We start from the raw sequence: 24,824 nt of genomic DNA on the forward strand, positions 1-24,824 counted from the left end.
CACCCGAGTACGGAAGTACTCGAAAATCGCGGCGCTCGGGTGAAAAAGGGGCGTGGCCGAGTAGGTTCGCTCATCTCTAGCCGTGACCAAAAATGCATAATTCTGGCATTTTGTCTCTGCCAACATTTAATGTGGGGGATAATATTATGGATGCCGGATGCCAAATATGCTATTTATCATTAATATAGGAAAATGTTTGTTTTTTTTTTGTTTTTTTTTAAACTTCCTTTCCTTTTTCCAATAATTTAAAATCACTTTTTTAAAATTATTTTTACATTTTGGTTTTTTGTCCCCATAGGGAACTTCAACTTGTGATTGTTTGATCCCTCATACAGTATAATGTAATACCCCAGATATTATATTATACCGCGTAACCTAGGACTGGCATTTATTGATGGCAGTCCTGGGGTCTGCAGAAGGCTCCCAGCTGCCATAACAACTGATTGGCACCCCGTGATCGCATAGCAGGCAGGCCATTTGGGCTCCTTAAACAACAATCAGGGCATTTAGTGGGTTACCACCCGCAATCAGCCTCCTCCATATAAACCCCACACACCCGGGACGTAAATGTATGCCCTGTGGTGGTAAGGGGTTAATCATTGTATAGTAAAGTTCTGCACTGTCTATTATACTTGGTTTTCAGTATCCCTGCTGGATGTGAGGGAGGTTTTGCCTACTAAGTCTCCCAGCTGAGGTTTTGCTAAAATTCTACCCAATGTCAATGGAATCAAACTTCTGTGAGCTAAACAGACAACTTCACCCTGACGCAGGTTAGGCCAAGTTCACATTCGGATGGAGTCTCCATTAGATCTGACTATTAATCCTGGATGAAGTAGCGCAGCTTGTTGAGCTATTTCATCTGGAAAACATCTAGGCAGATGGAAGCCATTATAGTCAATGGGGTCCGTTCATCGCCGTCCGACACGTTGGATGCAACATCTCTCCTTGTCCTGTTCAGCTCCTAGGATGGAGCGATGAAAGAAAACTAGTGCTGGTGGGACCCCCCTGCACTGATACATTGTAACAAGCTGTGAAGTCAGGAGAGAGATGAGTGATACTGATGTATGTAAGCTCTGCTCACATCTGCGTTGGAGGGTCCCTTCGGGGTGCAGATCTCTCTAAAATCTAGGCTGAAATAGAGAAGCCGCAGGGCAAGACTGAAGCCAGACTAGACCCCATAACAGTTAATGGGGTTATCAGGTGCTGTTTGGTTCCATCATAGGACGGATCCGTTTATTGCCGTTCCCAGGATGGAGGAGGCAAACAAACCCCGAACACAAGTGTGACAAAGCCGTAGCTCTAAAGGAGCAGTTGTAGCAAACCATCAGTTGTGAGCAGTAGTAGGGCAAGACACATTGTTAATCTCCAAGTCACACTAGAAGGTTTTCTGTTACTGACAGCAAGCAGAGATCTTTAAAACAATGAGGGATTGAAAGAAGTTTTCTATTTAAAGGTCACAGAATGTTTTAGTATGTAGTTGAGCAGCTTTATTTGCACTATTTTCCCCGGCGGTTACATCTCCTGCCCGGGTTGTCACCTGGAGTCTGGGGCAGCCATCTATAGGCCACTGTGGGAACCTAGTCGTCAGCCGTATGTATTGTCACCCGGGTGTCCAGACGTATATTTACAAGCAAACAAGTGACTATTCTTTTTACAACTAGATACGGGAGCGTGAGGTCTGGCTGCAATGTGATTGTTAGCTCTTCTGCCGATTTTCAGTCATCTTGCATGTATAATAATTGTATTTTGGTACTCAAAATGTTGCCCAAATGCCACTGGCGCAGGTACAGTAGATTGGGTCAAACTGCAGGTAACAAGAATGCCTCATTCATGTCTCCTCTTGTCTTGCAGGGAATGCTGATTGAAGGTCCCTCTGGTCCAGAAGGGCCCGCTGTAAGTTACTTCATGCTTACTTAGGTTATGAAGCAATAAGTGCGTTGGTAACGTATCCCAGCCCCGATCCTGTAAACTGGGGTCAGATACTGGTTCTGTATCTGTCATATGTCATTGTCACTGTGGGTTCTAATCCTTGATTCTCCAACTACAATTCCCAGCATGCTTGGAGACATCATTTTGGAATGCCACAGGTTGGACATATAATTCCAGCTTAGTGGCTCGATGCAATCCTGTTTCTGTATGTTCCTTATTTATTACCAACACTTCACAGTTTTGAAACTGACTTATTTTCTCCCTCTTGTTTAGGGCTATCCTGGGCCTCCTGGTACATCTGGGCCTCCTGGTGGTTCTGGTGACCCCGGTGAAAGGGTAAGCACTGAATTGCGGGTCAAGAGAAATGTACATAAAGGTGGGATTATGCCATGTTAGTAAACCTCCAGCAGAGTTATACGTCGGGGAAGACTCCCCCATGGAAGGCTGCAGCATATCCCTTTGTATAGGCATACAGTACGATACGTTGCCTAAGGAGCCCACATTCCCTTTTTTGGCACACAGGGGTGTAGCTAAAGGCTCATGGGCCCGGGTGCAAAAGTTTATCTTGAGGCCCCCACACTTCTCTTAATCCCTTAACTCGGAGGCGTAACTTGAAGCTTCTGGGCCCCAATGCAAAACCTGTAACAGGGCCACAACTATAATGCTTTATTCATAGTACTGGGCTCCCTATATGGAGAAGAGAGGCCTTATGGGCCCCCTAAGGCTCCTGGGCACGTGTACAACCGCATCCCTGCATCCCCTATAGTTACGCCAGTGGGTCCCATTACCTGTACCAAGAGAACACATGCAGCAAACCTGAACCCCCCTGGAAACTAGAGCTCATGGTGGTGGAGGTGCCAGGGAAGCTGTGGGCTCTGGTCCACTTGTCCCCTCCTCATTGTCCCATGGTAGCTAATTTCCCCAAATCCTTTCATCCCCTACCCACTGGTGTGCACACCCCTGCAGTGCCTGGGGAAGCCTTCGTGATGGAGCTGCACATATGTGGACAGTACCAAAACCAAATTGCGCTGCAGTTTGAAAACAGGGAGGCGGGCAGCATTCACGGACTAATCCATGTGAAGAAGAGGCTCTTGTGTGGTTCCCTCTGCCAGATTACAGCTCTGGGTTTGTATGGCTCATTGACACCGCCATATCTTCAGTGCGTGGAGACATTCCGTTTTGCGCTTCATTAGCACTTCCCACGGGGATCACTTTGTGAGCAGACCCTACCTGTGTCCGCTCACGGGCTATTACACAGCTGATGAAATAGAATGCTTGATTAGTAGGGCAGCAAAGCCCATCAATCTTCTGAGGCCCAGGCCATGCACCCGCCCCACCAGGGACAAATGGCGGCCATGTGAAAAGGCAGAATTTGTTATTGTTCCCAGCGGTGTACAGCAGAAACACATGACGTCGTCACCCATTACAACTGCTGCATATGGTTTTAATTAAGCAGAGGAATTGTTTGCAGGGTGTGTCGCGTGCGGTGAAAGCCAACGCTTAGGCGAGGCGGGAGGGGTAGCGAGTGATGGGAGGAGAAGAATCCAGCGAATTCACCTTTTCAGCCTGCCAGTGTGTCTTTCATGGCTAGATGTCTTCAGTGATAAGCCACTAAATATTCCCAAAGTATACGGTGCCCTAAATAAATGTGAAATAAGAAACAATTCCGACTTCCAGTCATCCAACAGATGTTAGCAGCAACAATGGGGGTTGGAATACTGCTGAATTGTAACATTTCCTGGTGCCACCTAGTGGACAAACTGCAGTACTGCACTGCACTATGTTACATAGCTGTATTTCATATTGACAGGGTGGGTGATAATGACATCCTAATGGTTTAAAGTATTACCCTTGTATTTCCCTTTTAGAGGGTTTTGTGAAGCTAATCAAAAACCATGTACAGTTGGAGGCGGCTTTGTGACCTGTGTCTGGAAAGCAGATGCATCAAATGTGAACAAAATTGTTTTATTAAGCCCAAAAGCCGTTTATTGTCATTCTTCCCGGTCTTTGATCAGCATAAAAGTCTCTGTAATTGCTAATTGTTTTTTTTTTGCCTGTCAATGCATTGCGTAGAACAGTAAGATAATGCAGTAAAATGAACTCCCCTGACTGATTAATGACCATTCATGCATTAAACATAAGGCCCAATTGTGAATGCATCTGGCCCTGAAATCCGCTTTATACGGGGTTTATACCAGAGCCGCTCATTGCTACAGTAATTGCTCTGCTGATTATGTAGCATTCAACAGTAACAGATGCATATAACATGACATTAGGTTTCTTTACGCCAGGTAAGCAGATACACCATTCATTCTGATCCACGCCTCATATATTGGATACAATATATCCATACAGCTCACACTGCTCTGCCATATAATCCCTCTGTTTATACGCATTGGCTAACAGGATAAAAGCTAGATCTCTGTTTTCGGACGATCTATAGAGGGGAGGAGCCCTATGGGAACTGATAAGGGCGCTATCCCATGGGACAGAATATTCTGCATTGTGGGAAAACCTGAAGCAAAATCCACATTTCTAACTAGTAAATCGCGATGCAGAGTTGAAAATGGCCAAATTCTGCCATCAATTCCGGCATCAAATTCAGCATTTAGACCTGCAGATTTTGGAATAATCTGCAGCATCCTGCGGGTTACTCGGACCCGTGTAAGAGCGCCCTAATGGTGCCCTTATGCTGGTTCGTGGCTCTATTCCTCGCCAGTAGCAGCTTGTTTACCGTCTTCTATAGAAGTCGGGGTACGTTCACAGATAAAGGGGTTTTCACACGGAGCGATTAGCGTTCAAAAAAAATCGCTGGATCCTTTGAATGATGATCATTCAGTGTAAACACAGCCAGCGATTGAATGATGAACGATAATTCGTTCATTCATTTCATGCAAGCAGCAAAATCCTCGCTGGCTCGTCCGCCAATCGTTCAGTGTAAATGTTGATCGTTGAGTCGTTCTCGTTCTCCGGTACAAAGAGCTGACCGATCCTGGTAAAAAGGGATCTATCTTTGTGTTTAAACCGCCCGCCCGAGCGAACGAGCCAGCTGTGACATTGTTTCCTCGTTCACGCGGACGATTTCTTGCTTTATCAAACAGCACCCTGAGGCTGAGCTCATACGGCGAGTGCGATATCAGGCCAGGAGTTTAGGTTCTGGTCCTTCTAGAAGTCCTGAAATCCTTATTTGAAATGTTGGGATGTTTATGGATACGGAATGATGTTTTATGTTCTGTCTCTGTTTTATCGCCCATCAGGGACCCCCAGGAAGAGCAGGACTTCCAGGTGCTGACGGTTTACCCGGACCTCCAGGCACTATGATCATGTTACCTGTAAGTAGCCAAGGATGTGACAGTAGATGGGATGTATTAAAGCGACACCCCGGTTTCGGACACCATTCTATCCCAGGACAGGAGAGGGGTGGGGTGGGGGTATATTACCTGCTCTTCTGGAACTTATCACTGGTTTACCAGTTCCAGTCCTGGTTTTCGGCTGTTCATGATGTTCATGATGTCTGCAGCAATTTTCTTTCTACCCTAATGCACACTGTGCACTGCTCTCTGATTGGCCAGCACTGATCCCATGAGAAGCTCTGGCCAATCAGAGAGCAGGAATAGTGCATTGGGTCGCTTGAACACGTGCGTCATTTGGGTTATAAAGATCATTAGGACAGCAATACAGTACAATATAGAGATCTACTTTCTTATTCTCACTTTAAAGGTTTTTTCACTAATTAAAACCAGACAGTGATAAATATTCATTTTTTTAAATCTGTTTTAATTTTCTGTTTGTAGAATTTTTCATTTTCTTGTCTGTGCTGGACTATGGGGGTGGGGGGTGGGGGGCATCTTGCCTAAGCTGCTGTTAACACGCATTCAGAGTTATGCGTTATATATATAGCAGTCTCTTGGGCCATAGAAAGGTGTTATCTGTGGTCTGTGCAGGGAGGGGGGAGGAGGTGAGCTGTGACCCTTACCTATACACTTCCATGAGAGTGTGTTATGGGTATGGTCTATGACCTTTTCAGGGAATTGCAGGTGTTGAGTTGTGACCGTCACGTGTAGACTTCTGTTGGAGGGTGTTGTGGACATGCTTTGTGACCTGTGCAAGGATGCTGAGGAGGACAACTGTGACCATCACCTATTGTGAATGGTGGATCCCGTGCTATCTATTTTTAGGTGTCACCTTTGTAATCCTGTATGTGATGATAGTGAGCTGAGAGGTTTTTCTCTACAGAGCAAGAAGTATTAGACTATTATTATAGGCAAATAAGGAAGATGGAACAATACCTCTGCAGCGCCACCTATTGGATGGCAGCACACTGATGAGGGGCAAACACCCCAAAACAGCTGTCTGTGTATGGTTATCTCGCTTAGTCTCCTATGCCCAGTCATTGCTTTACAGACTTGTTAAAAAGTCGTACATTGACTTGAAGGAGCACTGCCATCCAATAGGTGGCGCTGCAGAGGTATTGTTCCATCTTCCTTATTTGCATATATTACCCAGAGGAGCATGTATGGCCTTATAAGTCTCCTCACTCACCTCCTAGGTGTCTCCATACCCCTTCCAGGTGTTCTCCTTAAGGAGAGACGGCACCCCTCCCGACCGTACTATTAGTAGGCTTAGTGGTCAGTGTGAGAACTGCAGGATTCTAGGATTATTTTTTTATGCAGAACAGAACATCAAAAATTAAAAAAAACTGCAAAAATTCTTAAATTATTTAACACAAAAATGTGATTTCTACAGTAAGTCATTATCTGATCACAAGATCTCTCTAACCATAGCCCTATTTCGGTGCCCGGATATACACGGACCAACCACTGAAGCAATGGTTTTAAATAAGTTTCCCGTTCAGGGAGGTCAGCGCTGGCTTCTACGTTGCAGTCATATTTCGTAAAATGTTAATAAAAACTGCTGCTAAAAAACCCAACTCCTATGAGCACCAATATTGATAATCCTGCCCCCCTCGTGCCCTTCATTGTGCCCGGATCAATCAGTCACACGCTCCCACACATTACACTGAATGCCGCTGTCACTGATGTATTGTCACATTCTAGAACATTAGGAAAAAGGAATGCGGCGGTGAATTGTCAGCGAGCGGCTGGAAGACTCCTATTAGGAGGACCGCTGTCTGCATCAAAAGAACAATCATTCGATTGAAGCTGTTTTTGCAAATCTCATGCTCCTGCCAAACCGACATGGAAACTAGATGTGTCGCTTGGTAAAAGGGCACAAAGCATGAAGCCTGTAATAAGGAATCCGGCGGCGGTGGATCTGATGATCTGTTGGCGGGAGTGCAGCTGACCACATACAGTAGCAGAGCGCCCCCATTAGACCTCATTACATACATCACAAATCAGTGCTTTACTGTTTTACCCAACACTAAGGTGTTCTGTCATGTTTGGTGTGTGCCGGCCTCGGCTACAGCAGGTATTGTACCGCTAATTGCCAAGCTGCACCTGTACTTGCAGACTAGTGGTAAAACGTGGAATTACCCTCAGCCGGGCCGCACTGCACTTAATGGGCTCTCCTTCCAGGAGTTTTCATACATGAGGCATTTGAAGTTTCTTAAACTTTGTCCTTTTCCTTCGGCCTCTTTTACACGGACGTTGCAATGTTCGGCTGCCCACATCGTGGCCAAAAATTGCAAGAACTAGAGAAAACCGCGACCAAGTCAATGGTAAATCTCACGTTTTCTCACTTCGGAATTCCATCAGCCGGGGAATGCTAAACTCACTCCCCCTCCCTTTGCTGGCTGAGTGCACCAATAGAGGTTTTAATAGAAGCCTGTCGGCAAAGGGAGGGGAGGGAGGTAGGAGGGAATTTAGCCACTCCCCCTCCCCTTGCTGGCAGCTCCCATAGGCTTCTATGGGAGCTGCCAGCTGATCGCGGCCAAAAGATAGGGCAAAACCTATCTTTTCCGGATGCGCGTAAAAGCGGGCGGCTGAAATCTTCGGCGTATGTGCTATCTTTTCCGGGCTGCCGTTTTTACACGCCAGAAGATCAACCATCTGAACAAATGCATTGGAATCCAATTCTTCAGATGGTCGCGATTTTCGGCCATCGTTTTATCGTGACAAATTAGCTGCGATGAAACGTTTGTGTGAATAAGGCCTAAAACAGTTTGCATGGCCGTATAATCTGTACAGTACTGAGACGGAGCAGGACTTCATACTGGCTTAAACTCCAGTCACATCCAGAGCTGCATTTACAGCTTTACCTGCTTCCTGTTGGCACTAAGCTCAGCTCCACACGGACGTATTTCCATGCAGAGAAAATAATCCATTGATTTTAATGGGTTTGTTCACATTTCCATAATTTGCGCACGCATTTGGCTGCGCAGAAAAAGATAGAACATGTTCTATATTTCTGTGTATTTCCGCACCGAGTCCCCCTAGAAGTCAATGGGGGATGTGCAAATGTGCCCCCCCCCCCCATTGTGTCCCGCATGCAAATGATCATACCCCGCAAGGAGAAAAAGTACAGTGAAATACGCCAATATGTGTACAAAAAGCCCCGTTCGGTGCGCCGTTGCGCATACGCTTGTGTGAACGGGCCCTAAGGCTATAAACATTTTAATCTGAAATACATTTCCTGGATATGATGGTTCAGTGTCTTTTCACAGCTGTGATGCATTGTGGGAGATATAGGCGGAATTGATTAGGTAACTGGAGCCAGATTTCTAGTGTCAAAAAAGTTGCTATTTTAGTGCAGGTTTTTAGGCTTTTGCAACTTTTTGATGCTGTATGCTGGGATTGCCAATTTCCCCCAAAATGAATGGGGCTTAGTGTGAGGGGGCGGGGCTTCCTGGAGTCCAGCACATCTACTAAGTGATGCTAGAGACTGGTGTAAATGATATGCCAACTCACAACTGACATAGATTGGTCTGCCTGGCACATGGGATGGCCAGAGAGGCACCCAGTCTTCCCCATAGTCTTTACCCCAGTAGTGCAATGAATCGTGGGATCTCCGCTAAAGCTCTGTTCACATCTACGCCGGAGGCTCCGTTTTTCTTCTGCAGTGCAGATCCGTGCCAAAATTCTGGACAAAATAGCACAGAACGGACCCCGTTATAGTCCGTGGGGTCCGCTCAGTTCTGTGATAGGATGCATCCGGTTCCCTGCAGGGAGTCAGTATTCCTGCTCCCAGGAAAGAAGAGAAAACGGAAACCCGGAGCAGATGTGAGCAGAGCCGACGGGCGCTTATCCTCCATTCAGGCTTTCCGTCTCTCTGTTCCGTTTTTGGAGAACTCCCACCATACACCACCATTGATTTCAGTGGGGTTTTTTAAAAAAAAGAAAGTAAATGGAAAACTTTCCCTCCCAGAATGAGAACGGAAGCAAAAACAGCTTTCAGTTTGCTTAAAAATCTCCATTGAGATCAGTGGTAGTAAAAGCGGATCTGTTTAATTCCATCTCTCTGCTTCAATAACGGAACAGAGAGACCGGAAGCCTGAAAGAGCAGAAACACTTGTGTGAACGAACCCTCACCTGTCAGCTTAGAGCAGCCAGGTGGTCTGTGAATGCAGCTCTGGATGTAACTGGAGAATCAGACAAGATGGTAAGACAGGATCAGTGGACGGTATATACTGAACACCATGCTCATGAATGAGGGGGGGGGGGGATATCTATCACTCTGTAACCCAAATTGCCTTTCATTTCTATGAACTTTAGCCGACTGTAGACTTTAATGACTTTAAAACCATATGAGAAATTTTTAGATTTTTTTAGTAAGCAGAAAAGTCGAGGTTGGTAAGATGGGTAAGAGATGCTGGCGAGGTTGGTAAGATGGGTAAGAGATGCTGGCGAGGTTGTAGACAGATAAATGATTATTTTCCTATTCTAATTTATTCTAAATTCCTGTTTTTATTCCTTTGAGCATTTAGTGCAGTTTCTGCCTGTGCCACTAGAGGGAGCAGTGCTCATGCTGGGATTCCAATGGCACATGATATAAAAGCCTCTGGGATGGCACAGGTTAAACGTGCGCCCATTAGGCGTTGTGTCTGTGGCTCATTGCCCTCCTCACTGCAGTAAAATCCTTGTGATATGAAGGTGATTTATATGTATTTCAATACGCAGCGATTTCATGGAGTCTTGATGGGGCCTCGGAATAAATCTGAGATCTGTACTAAAAGAACCGTTTTTACCTGCATTAGAGCGCAGGGAGAGGAGGGGAGAAACGTCACCTGTTTGTGTGAAGCCAACGGAATGGGGGTCTTACTGCCTCGAATATAATGCAGATTCAGCTCCTTGATACGATGAGCCGGTCTGAGTGTTCTCTGTGTCTTCGTGCCCTCGCCTGTGTATACAGATGATGCCCTCACCTGTGTATACGGATTATGCCCTCGCCTGTGTATACGGATGATGCCCTCGCCTGTGTATACGGATGATGCCCTCGCCTGTGTATACGGATGATGCCCTCGCCTGTGTATACGGATGATGTCCTCGCCTGTGTATACGGATGATGCCCTCGCCTGTGTATACGGATGATGCCCTCGCCTGTGTATACGGATGATGCCCTCACCTGTGTATACGGATGATGCCCTCACCTGTGTATACGGATGATGCCCTCACCTGTGTATACGGATGATGCCCTCGCCTGTGTATACGGATGATGCCCTCACCTGTGTATACGGATGATGCCCTCGCCTGTGTATACGGATGATGCCCTCACCTGTGTATACAGATGATGCCCTCGCCTGTGTATACGGATGATGCCCTCGCCTGTGTATACGGATGATGCCCTCGCCTGTGTATACGGATGATGCCCTCGCCTGTGTATACGGATGATGCCCTCGCCTGTGTATACGGATGATGCCCTCACCTGTGCATACGGATGATGCCCTCACCTGTATATAAGGAGCGTGCTGCAGTATATCAGGCTGCTGTAATGGGGAAGATCAGCTTCATAGCTGGCAGTTTTATAACATGACGAGGACCCCTCATGTGGGACCCCTTTATGTGTTTTGTTCTTTCCTGATCTCATGTTCTGTTCTTTTCTCAGTTCCGATTCTCAAGCGGAGGAGACGGTTCCTCCAAAGGACCCCAGCTTTCTGCACAGGAATCTCAGGCTCAAGCCATTCTTCAGCAAGCCAGAGTAAGACAGCTACTTGTACCGCCTAATGCTGTCCCTGACAGCCGTGTGTCATGTATGACATGACTTGTGAGGAATTCATTAAAGTGGGTTTTCGAGTGCATCAGTGGCAGTTGGTGGTGCAGGGTACATAAAAGATAAACACAGTACTCCTCTCCCGCTGCTACAATGCTTCCCCGCCGCGCTCTCCCGCTCTTCTGTTGACAAGCACTTCAGCAGTGTCGTGGGCCCTTTCAGCGGTCTCGTGGGCTCTTTCAGCGGTCTCGTGGGCTCTTTCAGCGGTCTCGTGGGCTCTTTCAGCGGTCTCGTGGGCTCTTTCAGCGGTCTCGTGGGCCCTTTCAGCGGTCTCTTGGGCTCTTTCAGCGGTCTCGTGGGCTCTTTCAGCGAGCTCCTGGCTTTTTTATCCAAGTGACCGCTGCAGCCAATAGAAGAGCTGACGGGAACATCGCTGATGACATCCTATAAACCTGCCTGCCACTTGACAGGTTTACGGGATATTGCTCGGCCTTCTGGCTGGGTGACGTCACCTGTCAGATTCCACCGCGTTGGCCTCCCGTTTTGCGCCAGGGTGAGTATGTTTATTTTGTATAGTTTTTGGCACGGGCAACCCAAAACTATGTAAAATAAATCACTTTGAAAACCTCTTTAATGGAGATTGAAGGGAGTTAATGTACATTTTATGTTCAAAAGGATTTTATTAGATTTTATTAGATTTTATTAGACAGCCAACATCAAATCTGACATAAGCAAGTATATATTAAGCATATAAACCATACAGTTTAGTGCAGATCCACCAGGACCGAGAACAGAAATAAACACCGCTGTCAGTTTTGTATAGAAGGGAGTTAATGTACATTTTAAGTGTGAAGTAGTGTGAAATATACGTAGCCCATCTTTGACCCTTATGCTTTACAGTGCCACTCTGCCTACTCAGATTTGCTGTTTTGTTTTATCACAAGCCCAATAGAAACTCAAAGAATGGAGAGTGGATTTTCTTGCACAGTTGTCATGCGACAGCTAAACCCCCCTCAGGGTGCTCACACGTATTTGCATTTGATCCGCTCTAACTGCATGCAGATTACTAATGCAGGCAGGCACACACTATTCGTTCAATTGTCGTTTAGTGCTTTTTTAGCCGGCATAAAAAAGTCGGCAGGCCATTCAAAATGAACTTTTTTTGAATGAAAATCATTCAGTATTTTGAGCGACTTAATGATTTGAGGGGAGTAAATAATGTACTCATTGTGTTTGCCTTGTATACATAATGAGTACATTGTTTACTCTGCTGGGAGAAGACAATGGAATCCTGCCGGCCAGATAATCCCTCACATAATTACACCTGAGCAAACAACTAGTTCTCCTTCTACAAAGTTTACTTGATCAGCAATTCCAGGTGCTTCCCATCAATTAGCAGTGCTCTGCCCACCGTTACATCAAAGCAACCACAATGTGTTTACAGGCACCCTTAAAGGGGGAAAGATAAAAAAATGGTATCTGGAAATGATGCATCATTGGATAAAATAAAAATAGAGGGTGAGTACATTTCCATTCAGAAGCTTTTAGGTTGCATCATAACTGCCCTCATCAGTGTAATATTAAAGGGATTGCTCAGGCATACTCTCATGCCCATATTGTTGTCGGACATGGAAAGATGCAACTGCATGCTGGGTGTTTGGATTGTCGAGGCAATATTCTGATGCCCAGCGGGTATCATGCATGGGTCCGGTTGTACTCGCAGGGTGTTGGATGTTTGCCTCAGCAACTCAACCGCCTAATATGCAACCCAATGACCAGTGGTGCCTCTTCACACCCGATGTCCAATCAGGTGGGAGAGTATGTCTGGACAACCTCTTGAAGTAATGGGTGGAGACATAGGTGAAGACTTGTGCCGCAATCATGTGACTATTAATGGTATGAATGCTACCAGCCTGTCACACTCTTATATAATGTTACAGAATGGTTCGGGACACTTATAATGGCAGGTAATGTGTTTGCTGCTACTTTGTATCATTCTCTTAAAGTGCAGATTAGGCAGAAGATGCAACGGAACGCCATTCTTGGTGCAGAGTTTAATAGAGACGTTTTGTGTGTTCCTGATTTCAGCTGGCTTTACGGGGTCCGTCTGGTCCAATGGGACTTACTGGAAGACCTGGTCCAATGGTGAGTAGTGCAGCGAGAGGAGTCAGATGATCTGGAGCTCATGGTGCATCTACATGACTTATGTGATATCGATGCATTGAAACTGTTTTATTACAGGGAGCATCGGGGGCTCCAGGACTGAAAGGAGAATCCGGAGATCTAGGGCCACAGGTACCTATATATGTCTTCTCACTGTCTCAATTTCCTTGGAGAAACAACTTTTTCTAGGGCCCATTTTGTGTCATTAACTCTAAATGACAACTTTGTCTGTTGTTTCCTGTATAGCGGAAGCCGACACACTAATATCCATTTTATCTATTATTGTTGACAACTGGCTTCTATATCATGCCTGAGAGGTAATCACAGCCCCGCCCCCTGGTGATGACATCACTGATATAAGTACATTGGGATCAGACATGAGATTCAAACACCTTATACTACAAAAACAGCTATACTTTGTTACTACTGACAGCCAACATTTATATCAGGTCTGAGAGGTTGTCACAGCCCCGCCCCCTGGTGATGACATCACTGATATAATTAAATTATATCAATGATGTCAGTAATAGGGCAATGTGATCAGAAATTCATGAGATTTTGAGAGAGAGCACCGAGTTGTGTTTTGTCATTTTATTGTATTGAAGAGTCACATTCTACTATTTGAAGGGTCGGTATGTATAAACGTAAAGCTGTTTTGCACAGTTCCTTTCAGAATGCGTAGCGTGGGGCGAGCAGCTGCTTTTGCTGGGGAAAACTGAAGCCTGCAAGGCGTTTTCCCTGTAGTATATGTTGCAGAGGAAATGTAGTACTGAACGGCCATTTACATGAATGAGCATCCTGTCATGATACGACCTGCCTGGCACTTACATAGACGCTCTCAATTACTGCCGTATAAGGGGGCCCTGAGTTTGGGCCCCACTTTATGACTTTCATATGCCCTAATAAAGCATATGAACAGGGGATGCCATCTTGGCACAACTCCTTTTAATGCTGAGATCTAATACAGAATGGTAATAGTATGTCTCTGTCCTGCTGACCCCAAGCTACACAGAAAAGCCATATAGTGAGTTTTGCCATTCTTACTCACTTTTTAAATAATTACTGAAATTATAATGTGTAGTGAAGGTAAAGACCTTTCCTTGGACCATTTTTCCCCTTATGTATAGAATCATCTTATTCCACAGATGTATTCCTAGGGTCTCACTATGTTTGTCTTGTAGGGTCCTCGTGGTTCTCAAGGACCTGCTGGCCCAACAGGAAAGCCTGGACGAAGGGTAGGTCTGCAGATCTCACAGAACAAGAATGACCATATACAACGAGCACCTTCAAACATGTTATTGAACATATAAATGGGGGGAAATGATCACCATTAATGTAGCATTAATTCAACCATCACGTATATTGCATGCATGAATGACCATTCTTCTGTAATCCAGGGTCGGGCCGGAAGCGATGGTGCTCGAGGTATGCCAGGACAGACTGGAGCTAAGGTATGGTGCATTACATGGCTATTTATGGTGTATAAACCTTGCACAAAAAATAAGAAAAATACTCATAATATATTATCCTTTGCTTTTTTTAGGGTGACAGAGGATTTGATGGTTTAGCTGGTTTACCTGGAGAAAAGGGTCATCGTGTAGGTTAATTTTTTCTAATGCGATTGTTTCCAGCTGCCATTATTTCAAGGTGGTTAATATGTTTTATTAATTTTCTTTAGGGTGAATCTGGTCCCCATGGACCTCCTGGAGCACCAGGAGAGGACGGTGAGAGGGTAAGTGCCCCCATTAGGTTATATGGAATATAACAGAAGAGTGTGCTATATGATATAATAAAACATCACTTTTATTAATTCCAATAAAAAACTTAATCCGTCCCAAGAACTAACCTCTAGGTGATATAGTGGGGTGACCGCCCTGAGAAGGACGACCTCCACACAGGAACCCAATCCTTCCTCACCCTAATTAAAAGGAGGAGGGAGGGGGAAAGGTATACAATAGTAAGGGTCAGAAAAAAAGATCTGCTTCAACTAGTGGATATTTAACCAAAAAAGAGATAAATGTTTCCGTTGTTCTAGGAATGGTACCCTGAACGACAAAAAAATTGTATACAGATGTTACTTGATACCAGATTAATAGCAAAGACACTGTTATACCCAGATAATGAATTCACATCCTCTTATCCAATGTGTTTCACTGCTAGGTTCAAGGAGCTCATTAGAGACCATGAACTAATATCTCATGTTACAGTAAAACTTCCAATCATCAAAAATCATATATACAGCCAGATATAAATATATTCCATGTATTGTCACCCACATAAGTAGATATGGACCAAACCCCACACCCCGGAAGCTACCATTTGGAGTCTACAGCATATCAGCCAATTTCCATTTCCCACAGGGAGTGGATCACTGATGATATATAAACCCCTAATGCAAAACTGGTTGCAGATGGCAACAGAATATTCCAAAAAGGATATAGATGTTAAATACAGTCAGTATCTAACATCTATATCCTTTTTGGAATATTCTGTCGTCCTCTGCCACCAGTTTTGTATTACGGCTTTATATATCATCAATGATCCACTCCCTGCGGGAAATGAAAATTCACTGATATGCTGTAGACTCAAAATGTAAGCTTCTGAGTTGTGAGGTTTGGTCTATATCTGCTTATGTGGGTAACAACACATAGTATATATTTGGTTGTGTATACAATTCTTCATGATTGGAAGTTTTACCATAACATGAGATATTGGTTCATGGTCCTTAATGAGCCCCTTGAATCTAGGGGTGAAACAAGAAGGATAAGAGGATGTGAGTTTGTTGTATGGATATAATGGTGTCATTCATCTGGTATTAGGCAACATCTCTCTTTATACAATATTTTTGTTGTTCGGAGTACCAATCCTTGAAAATATTTATCTCTCTTTTAGTTAAATATCTACTAGTTGGAACAGATCTCCTTTTTTACTGACCCTTATTATTTTATACCTCTCCCTCTGCCTCCTTCTTTTAATTATGGTGAGGTAGGGTCGTCCTTCTCAGGGCGGTCACTCCCCTATATCATCTAGAGGTTAGTGCTTGGGACAGATTAGCATGCAAATAGGTTTTTTATTAGAATTAATAAAAAGTTATGTTTTATTCTATGATTTAGCACGCTATTCTGTGATTTTTTTTACTTATTGTGTTTGTAATTAGACTATATTTGTCCAAAGGGGCATATATCCCTGGTAATTCTATGAGACATTTATAAATGTAATATGTCAGATGCTAAAGATCCTCCACAAGGTATGTGATGCATGCCGCTCGTACAAGGGCAGACCCTGGGACTAAGACATTGGAATTGGCCAGCTCAGACATGTTTTCAGAACTGATGTTTTTCACTGGAACGTCTTCTTGCTTTCTTTAGGGTGATGATGGAGAAGTCGGACCTCGCGGATTGCCAGGTGAACCTGTAAGTATTTTTTTTTAATATCCTTTTCCAATAGCTGGGGGCACAATGCATCCCTGCTTAGATTAAAACATTCAGAGTTCTTCAAGATGATGGGATTACTTATACACATGAGATGAGATGGCAATATTGTTGGGAACAGATGACTATTTAATTTGTATGGGGCTGTCCTGGCTCTCCTCCAATGACAGGGGATAGAAATATTGGGCATGTTGGATTTCAGTATGCTCAATTCTTTATTGCTGCAGAAGGTAAACCAATTGTAAGGGTTGTGCTGGCTGGGATCTGTTGTACCACATAGGTTTCTAGCAGCACAGCCCCACAGGTGTGGAATGTTTAAGCTGGCTGGGTGTGATGTTCTCCTGCTAGCCAACCACCACCCGTCTGTTTACAGATAAATATCTGCCCTTTGCCTGGTTGGTTTTGTTTTCTTGCATGCTTGCTATTGCTGATCTGTATCCTGTCTGCCTCTCTGTCTTGGGTCTGTTTATTGACATTCTGTCCTGTATGAGGCTTCCTGCATATCTGCATCTCTTCTTACGTTTATTTTCCGTCACTTTCATGTCAGTTCATCTCCGCTTTGTCCTGCATCTGTCTGCTGCCAGCTACGTCTAGTTCTGTGTGCCAGTTCTGTCTGGTTCTGTGTATTACTCCTTCAGGGATAGTCAGGTCCGAGGTTCCAGCGCGGGGCCGCCCTTATCGAGGCGATTGCCTTGCTTACAGGTAGGGTTCTGCCATTCTTCCTGCAGCTTGGGGTCAGTTGTCTTGCTAGTGTAGGGACCCGCAAGACAACGAGGAGCCTTGTAGTAGCTTGCGGGCTTAAGTGACTTGGTCAATCCACGAACCAATACCTCATACTTTCATAGCATTTCCATCTGTTATGTGTGCTGGTATGCAAGGTGAGTGTTTGGGTCCTGTTGGCAGTCCCTATCCCTGGTAACGTTTGTGTGGGCCCGTTGCTCACTTGCCTACATAAATGTAACACCAATGCTGGAGGTGTCTAGAGAGGACAGTGGCCTCAACACAATATGTTCCTCTGAGCCAGGTCTGCATACAGTATTATGGGGTAAGTCAGGAGGTTTGGCTAGAGTGCAGAGCCCATTTAAGCTCCATGTCATGCTAAGTCAGGCCTTTAATAAATTACGCCTTATATCTCTAGGTTACCTATAGCGACAAATTCTGCTTGTGAGGGATATTAGGTTAACTGTGCCGATGTGAAAGCATCACTTGAGACAACTAAGCAGTTAAGTCTCAGGCAGTTCATTGGCAGTGCTGGCGTCTTCAGACAAGGGTCCACCACTTCCCACTGCGGCTTTTTTTTTTTCTTCAGTTGTTATAGTCCTAAGATCAAAGACGTAACTTGAAGCTCCCGGGCCCCAATGCAAAATCTATAACTGGGCCCCCAACTATAATGCTTTATTCATACTACTAGGCTCCCTGTATGAAGAAAAAAAGAGGCCTTATGGGTCCCCTAAGGCTCCTGGGCATGGGTGCAACTGCATCCCCTATAGTTACGCCCCTGCCTAAGATACTAAGTAATTGCCTAATACTCAGTCTGCCCCTGATTACATTACTAATCTACTCCATATCTAAAGTCTTCCAGAATTGTTCAGCTACAACCTGACTTTCCTCTAGCTGAACATTACTAGAGTATACGGGATTCTTCTGCTCCAAGACATGGCGGTGTTTTCATTAGATGTGCATCTTGTAGTTTTTACACATTCTCTAACAACCGTCTGTGTTTTTTGCAGGGACCACGTGGTTTACTTGGACCAAAGGGACCTCCTGGGCCTAACGGACCCCCAGTAAGTCTGTCCTCCTTCTGTCCAGCAGGCTGCAGAGCGTTGACATTGGTGAGGTTGGTGCCGAGCGTTGTGATGCGCGGGAGTTGCTGTATCTGCAGTAATCCTTCTCTCCCGTCATCCCACAGATCCACACAAACCAGCCATGCTTAATGAGCCTGAACTGGGGGAATTACTGCACAACTTTTGCTCTTATTAAAATATTGCTGATTAGTTGCCTCATGAAATAGCTCAGACCAGCGAACAAGACGCACAAATGCGGATCTGTCCTCACGGCGCCGGTGATAAATAATCATTGCTTATAATGCGGTGGGAGGATTGTACATGATACAATTTGCTGCCAGTAATGTAATTCAGCCTTTGTATGTTGCTTGTGTCCTTATTATGAGTATGTATGAGGACTGATGCTATCATTCTAGCCAGGCCCTGGGTCTACATCATAGTGACTGCTTATAGACTACCATTATAAATGCATACTGGAAATTAGGTAATTGATCATTTATGTAAATGCAAGAAGAGGCATCTCCCAAGAATGATCCTTTTTATGTGTACTTCTCATGGCCATCTGCAGGCTGAATGTTGATCACATGTATTCTTCATGTGTCTGATCTATGTCTGTGTTCTGTTACAGGGTGTTTCTGGCATGGACGGTCCAGTCGGACCCAAAGGCAGTGTGGTAACTATTATTGCATAGAATAAATAAGGAAGCTCTTTAAATAGCTTATTGCATATATTAGTGAATAGTCTATATCAGTGATGGCGAACCTTTTAGAGACGGAGTGCCCAAACTGCAACCCAAAACCCACTTATTTATCGCAAAGTGCCAACATGTCAGGGGCGGAGCTTATCACGACGTATGATTTTACCCCCGTCGTTATAAAAAGCACACGGCCGCTTCAAAATAGACCGGGTGCAGATTGTGACTGCTTTTTAGATGCGGAAATACTGCGGAATTTTCCACGGTAATTCCTGCCATGTGTAAACATACCCCAGCGGTAATAGGAACACCCCACGGCGGCCCCGGCGGTAATAGGGACACCCCCGAGTGGTAATAGGGACACCCCACAGCGACCCCAGGGACACCCCATGGCGGCCCCAGTGGTAATAGGGACACCCCACAGTGACCCCGGCAGTAATAGGGACACCCCCCAGCGGTAATAGGGAGACCCCAAGGACACCCCACGGCGGCCCCGGCGGTGATAGGGACACCCCAAGGCGGCCCCGGCGGTAATAGGGACACCCCCCAGCGGTAATAGGGAGACCCCAGGGACACCCCACGGCGGCCCTGGCGGTGATAGGGACACCCCACGGTGGCCCCGGCGGTAATAGGGACACCCCACGGCGGCCTGCAGTAGTAATAGCGCCCCTTCCCCACCGAGACCCATATACGTACCATCCTCCTCTACTCGCCGCTGCTGCTAGCGCTGATCCCAGTTACACACTGTGACATCATTTGTGCTGCCGGACGCCTTCGGTACTGGCGTATCTTGTCACCACCCGAAGCTAGGGGTATGACAGGGTTTCCATGCAGGAATGCTTTTGTTACACCCCTAGCTTCTGATTGGCTACTTGCAAGCAGGTTCTCGCAGCAGCGTGTGCCAAGCTTTTTGCCTGGCCTCCAGGGTTACGCCAGTGCCCCCACACTCATGACACAGCGCTCCCAGCCACCCCCGCTGCTGACACTGTGCTCCCAGCGCATCACACTCATGATAGTGCGCTCCCAGGCCCACCTTACCCCTGTGGCCGCTGTCACTGTACTCCCCGCTGTCCCACTCAATGCCGGCTGTGTATGGCCATGTGCCCCCGCGGCCACTGTCCTTCCCGCTGTTAGCCTGCATGCCGCCGCTGTTGTTTCCCCCGCGCGCCGGCCCAAGAGGACACTGACAGCGGGGGACGAGTCCCGCTGGTGCACACTGACAGTGGCGCAGCAGGCATGGAATATGCCGGCCCGCCGCTGCAGTGAAGAAGGGAGCGCGCCGGCCCGCCAGGACTAACAGCGGGGGACCAGTCCCTGCCGCGGAGCAGGCAGGGAAGATGCTGGGCTGCTACTGCAGTGAAGAAGGGAGCGCGCCATGGACACTGACAAGGCAAAGAGGGAAGACCGTCAGGGAAAGGTGAGGGAGTACGCCGAGGACATATCTCACCTGCCAGGGCCATTGTTCCTTTCTGCCGGTATTCAGTAAGTGATGAGCGGCCGATGGTGACGCGTGCCAGCAGGGAGGGCTCTGCGTGCCGCCTCTGGCACGCGTGCCATAGGTTCGCCACCACTGGTCTATATGGTAACCTTGCTCTCTTCTCCCTACAGGGGCCTCAAGGTGAGCCAGGACCTCCTGGTCAGCAGGGAAACCCAGGTGCACAGGTGAGACTAAAGAAGTACTAATATGATGAGGGGAGATTGTGTGCATTTAGTGCACATGCTCAATTTATGCAGACTGAGCCAGCACAATAAAGTGGGTTTCTTTGGTCATTTAGCTTAACCTAACTAGTTGGGTGCAACAAAACACCTGAACCTAAAGGTGTGGTCTGAGATTTTTGAAATCTTAACTGGAGAACAGGTGAGCATCAAAAAAAACCCTCTACTCACCTTTTAAATCTGCCAGTGGTCTGGTCCCAGAAGCTCCTGCAGCGGTCATCATTCATGTGACTGCTGCAGCCAATCACTGGCCTCAGTGGTCATATGCTGTTAAGTGATTGGTTGCAGAAGTCTCAATTGAATGGCAAGCAGTATGTGGCCACTACAGAAGCTCTCAGGATGGAACTGGTGGTGCTGGAGGAACGGTACATTTAAAACAGGAGTATTTATTTCCCACCTCTAGTTTACACAATTCTCTCTGGTAAATTTTTACGGACTACCCCTTTAAGTCAGGGATGGACTTGAGGATGCCAAGCATCGTGTCAATCTACACTTCTACCTCTAATTGTTTAATTATTTCTGATGGCAAATGAGAATTAGCAAAAGAGGAGCTGGAAGAATGGGGGTTACATTAGAAGACACCAGGTCTATAGCTGCAGGTCATGATGGATCCAGAGCACAGAGATGGTTGGAATGATAAAGTTTGAGACAAGATAACAAGATACACCCCTCAGCCCCCCCCTGTCCTTTTCTGGGCCTTAAATTCACTGTAAGGCCAAGACCAATAATTACTAATAATAGGAAGACACATCATGTCTAGAGTTGAGCGAACATACTCTGGCGAGCTTGATACTCGTTCGAGCATTAGCGTACTCGATGGTGCTCGTTACTCGAACGAGCATCAAATCGCGTTCGACTCCGCCCCAGCATTTGGCTCCTCCCCGCTGTGACGTGCCTGTTTTGGCCCCTCCCTGCAGCGACGTGTCATTTTAAAATTTTTGGTCTAGCGGGGAGGGGAGGGGGAGGGAGAGGGAGAAACACGAACCAAGAAAAAAATAAAACAAAAGCTCGGGCCCCGGCTTTCCACATACAAAAATGCTCGAGTCTCTCATTGTAGTCATTGGGGTTCGTTACTCGAGTAGAGCTCTCGAATTTTACGAAAAGCCCGACTCGAATAATGTGGACCCGAGCAATTGGGTGCTCGCTCATCTCTAATCATGTCGTTTTCTTGGCAGATTATTTTTGTGGGGTGGTGTGCCATTGCTGGCAGAAGGATGGAAGGCTGAGTCAACCTTGAGCTGGCTACCTGAACCAAGTGGGGATTGAACTTGCAACCTTTAGGTTGTGAGCGAGAGTTTAGGACTGCATTTCTGCGCTACATGGGGCTTTTTTAATTGGACTATATGAGTAATGAGGAAGATGTATATTAGCATACAAAGGACAGTATGGCCCCTCAGGTCCTTTAAAACCATTCTGATTAGGGGGGAGGCAACTCTTTAAGTCACGAGGCTCGCTGCTGTAAGACACGACTTCACTTTTTACAGATATCCTTAAAAAAGTATCTTCAGTTTTGAAACACGGAATGTCCTTGGTTCTAGTCTTCCTCCTCCTTCCAGGCTAACCTTGTCAGTGCCAACTAGATTTCCAGTCTGTTTCTTAAACCTCTCCAACCTCTGATTTTATTTATGAAGTGCCCAGATGGTGAAATGCAAGTGTGGGAATCCCACTGGGCCGCCATCTTGAAGGGTGAGCTTCTGGTGACCTTTTTGTTGATTCAGAATTTTAATAGGGACAAACAAATTCGCATGAATGACTCCGCTGAAGCATTGGCAGATTGATGTTACCATTGTAATGTTGGGAACAGGTGGAGTGTAGGACAGGTCTGTAAAGTGCTGATGGATGGGGATACAGGGCCTTGCAAAAGTATTCACCCCCCGTTGTTGGTGGTCCTGTTTTCTTGCATTACAACCTGAAATAAAATCCATTTTTGGGAGGTTTGTGACCTTTGATTTACACAATACGTCCACAACTTGACACAAACAGTAATTAAAGTGGTTTTCTGGGGCTTTACTATTGATGATTTATCCTCAGGGTGGTCAACTAGACAATAGCTGATTGGTGGGGGTCCGCCACCCGGGATCACCAGACATCAGCCGTTCTTGTGCCAGCTGTCAGTGGAAAAAGAGTCAGAAGCACAAAGTTCTGTCCGCATTGCAGCAACCCGAGTTGGCATTGCATTGAATTCAATAGGAGTCACGCGTGCAACTGCCAACCCGGGCCGCTGCAATGGGGATGTAACTGTTGGCTTTCATCTTCACTGCCAGCCAGCCCGCTGTATTAGCTGATCACCACTGTGGGCGCCTGCCGATCAACTATTGATGACCTATCTTGAAGAAAGGTCATTAGTAGTAAAGTCCCGGAAAACACCTTTAAGACATAAAGCGGACAACTTTAATTTGCACAAGTATTCACCCCCTGAAAGCTAAGAAGCATCTATAGAAGTAATTAACGTGACCAATTATAAATCGTGAAGTTTCTGTTCTGATTGTTTGATATTTCTTTCTTTCTGCAGGGTCTTCCCGGTCCTCAGGGTGCAATTGGGGCCCCAGGAGACAAGGTAACGAACCAGCGGCTGTGTCCTTCCCCAATAATATCTGCTCGCTACCCTCTGTGTGAGAGCGACTCACAAGACCCCCATACAGCAGCGTCCATCCATCTGTCCTGTTATGTCTGTAGTGGAGACGGGGCTATAAACCCTCATCCATTAATAGCAGCAGTGTTTATACAACCCCTATACATCTGTAGCTGTGCAGCGGGCTTAACGCTCATGTTTCCATTAAACACGCAATAAATCCCAAAACATGTCGTGTAAACTGCACATCTCTTGCTTCTATCAGCCCAGAGACGACCAGGAGAACGCGAACCCCACTGTCTGCCTGGGTGGTGGGAGCATCGGGGCTGATAGATGGGATGTCATCCGTGACTGGTTTTATTGTACATTATAACAGAATAGTTTGGTTGAGCTCGAAGTCAGGATAAGGCCCTCCGCGCCCCCATAGATGAGGAGGAGAGACATAAGGGCACCATGTGCTGAAAGACCCTTTGTACACGTTAAAAGGGAGGCACAGAGAATGAAACAAATAAGTACAATGCATTGTGTAAAGTCCCCTGACTATTATAGGTAATAATGCTCATCGAATCCTAGCTAGAGGGTGTAGGCTTATATAGAAGTCCATGCTTAAGAGGAATACATGTACAGCATAGTCAACAAGTGGCGTTACCATCCTCCTCAGTTCACCACTCCAGTACTGATCCTTAGCTCTGGCTGATCTCTTGGCACATTAAGTTGGCCCAGAATAGCCTACTGGTGACACTTAACTGCACTTTAAAAAAACTTTTGACATGTCAAAAGTTTTGATCCATGGGGGCCTGGGTGCTGAGGCACCCTACACATTGTTAGAATGAAGCAGTAGAAGCACTCGCCCGAGTGCTGTTTCTGCTCACTATCTGAAAACGGCTCAGTAGAAAGTCTATGAGTCTGTCTTCAGCTAGTGAGCAAATAGAAAGTGAATTGAGCAGCACAAGCAGTGATCCCAAATAGTACTTCTTTATTTATCCATAAAGGGCAGAGCAGCAAAGTTTCAACGCCTTCCGGAGTCTATGTCAAGCTTGACAAAGACTCCGGAAGGAGTTGAAACGTTGCTGCTCTGCCCTTTATGGATCAATAAAGAAGTACTATTTGGGATCACTGGTTGTGCTGCTCAATTCACTTTCTAATTGGATGACGTTGTTAGTCCTTGGAGTCAGGACAGGGATAATTCACAGTGATGTCATAGGACAGGGATAATGCACACTGTGATGTCACAGGACAGGGATAATGCACACTGTGATGTCACAGGACAGGGATAATTCACAGTGATGTCACAGGACAGGGATAATGCACACTGTGATGTCACAGGACAGGGATAATGCACACTGTGATGTCACAGGACAGGGATAATGCACACTGTGATGTCACAGGACAGGGATAATGCACACTGTGATGTCACAGGACAGGGA

The 24,824-nt window shown here is 46.0% G+C and overlaps 1 protein-coding gene across 2 annotated transcripts in view; it reads left to right on the top strand.

Moving 5' to 3' along the window:
• The window catches only part of COL5A1 (collagen type V alpha 1 chain), a 216,771-nt gene that overhangs the window by 109,873 nt on the left and 82,074 nt on the right, over positions 1-24,824 (top strand). For both annotated transcript variants that reach the window (XM_066580234.1, XM_066580233.1), the window contains exons 10-24: positions 1,852-1,893; positions 2,203-2,265; positions 5,187-5,261; positions 10,933-11,025; positions 13,126-13,182; positions 13,279-13,332; positions 14,382-14,435; positions 14,598-14,651; positions 14,744-14,797; positions 14,879-14,932; positions 16,569-16,613; positions 18,362-18,415; positions 19,044-19,088; positions 20,718-20,771; positions 23,338-23,382. In XM_066580234.1, coding sequence (XP_066436331.1) covers positions 1,852-1,893; positions 2,203-2,265; positions 5,187-5,261; positions 10,933-11,025; positions 13,126-13,182; positions 13,279-13,332; positions 14,382-14,435; positions 14,598-14,651; positions 14,744-14,797; positions 14,879-14,932; positions 16,569-16,613; positions 18,362-18,415; positions 19,044-19,088; positions 20,718-20,771; positions 23,338-23,382 — 843 coding nt within the window. The remainder of the gene's footprint in view (positions 1-1,851; positions 1,894-2,202; positions 2,266-5,186; positions 5,262-10,932; positions 11,026-13,125; positions 13,183-13,278; positions 13,333-14,381; positions 14,436-14,597; positions 14,652-14,743; positions 14,798-14,878; positions 14,933-16,568; positions 16,614-18,361; positions 18,416-19,043; positions 19,089-20,717; positions 20,772-23,337; positions 23,383-24,824) is intronic.

Source organism: Eleutherodactylus coqui, chromosome 10, assembly GCF_035609145.1.
Source record: "Eleutherodactylus coqui strain aEleCoq1 chromosome 10, aEleCoq1.hap1, whole genome shotgun sequence".
NCBI classification, from domain to species: Eukaryota; Metazoa; Chordata; class Amphibia; order Anura; family Eleutherodactylidae; genus Eleutherodactylus; species Eleutherodactylus coqui.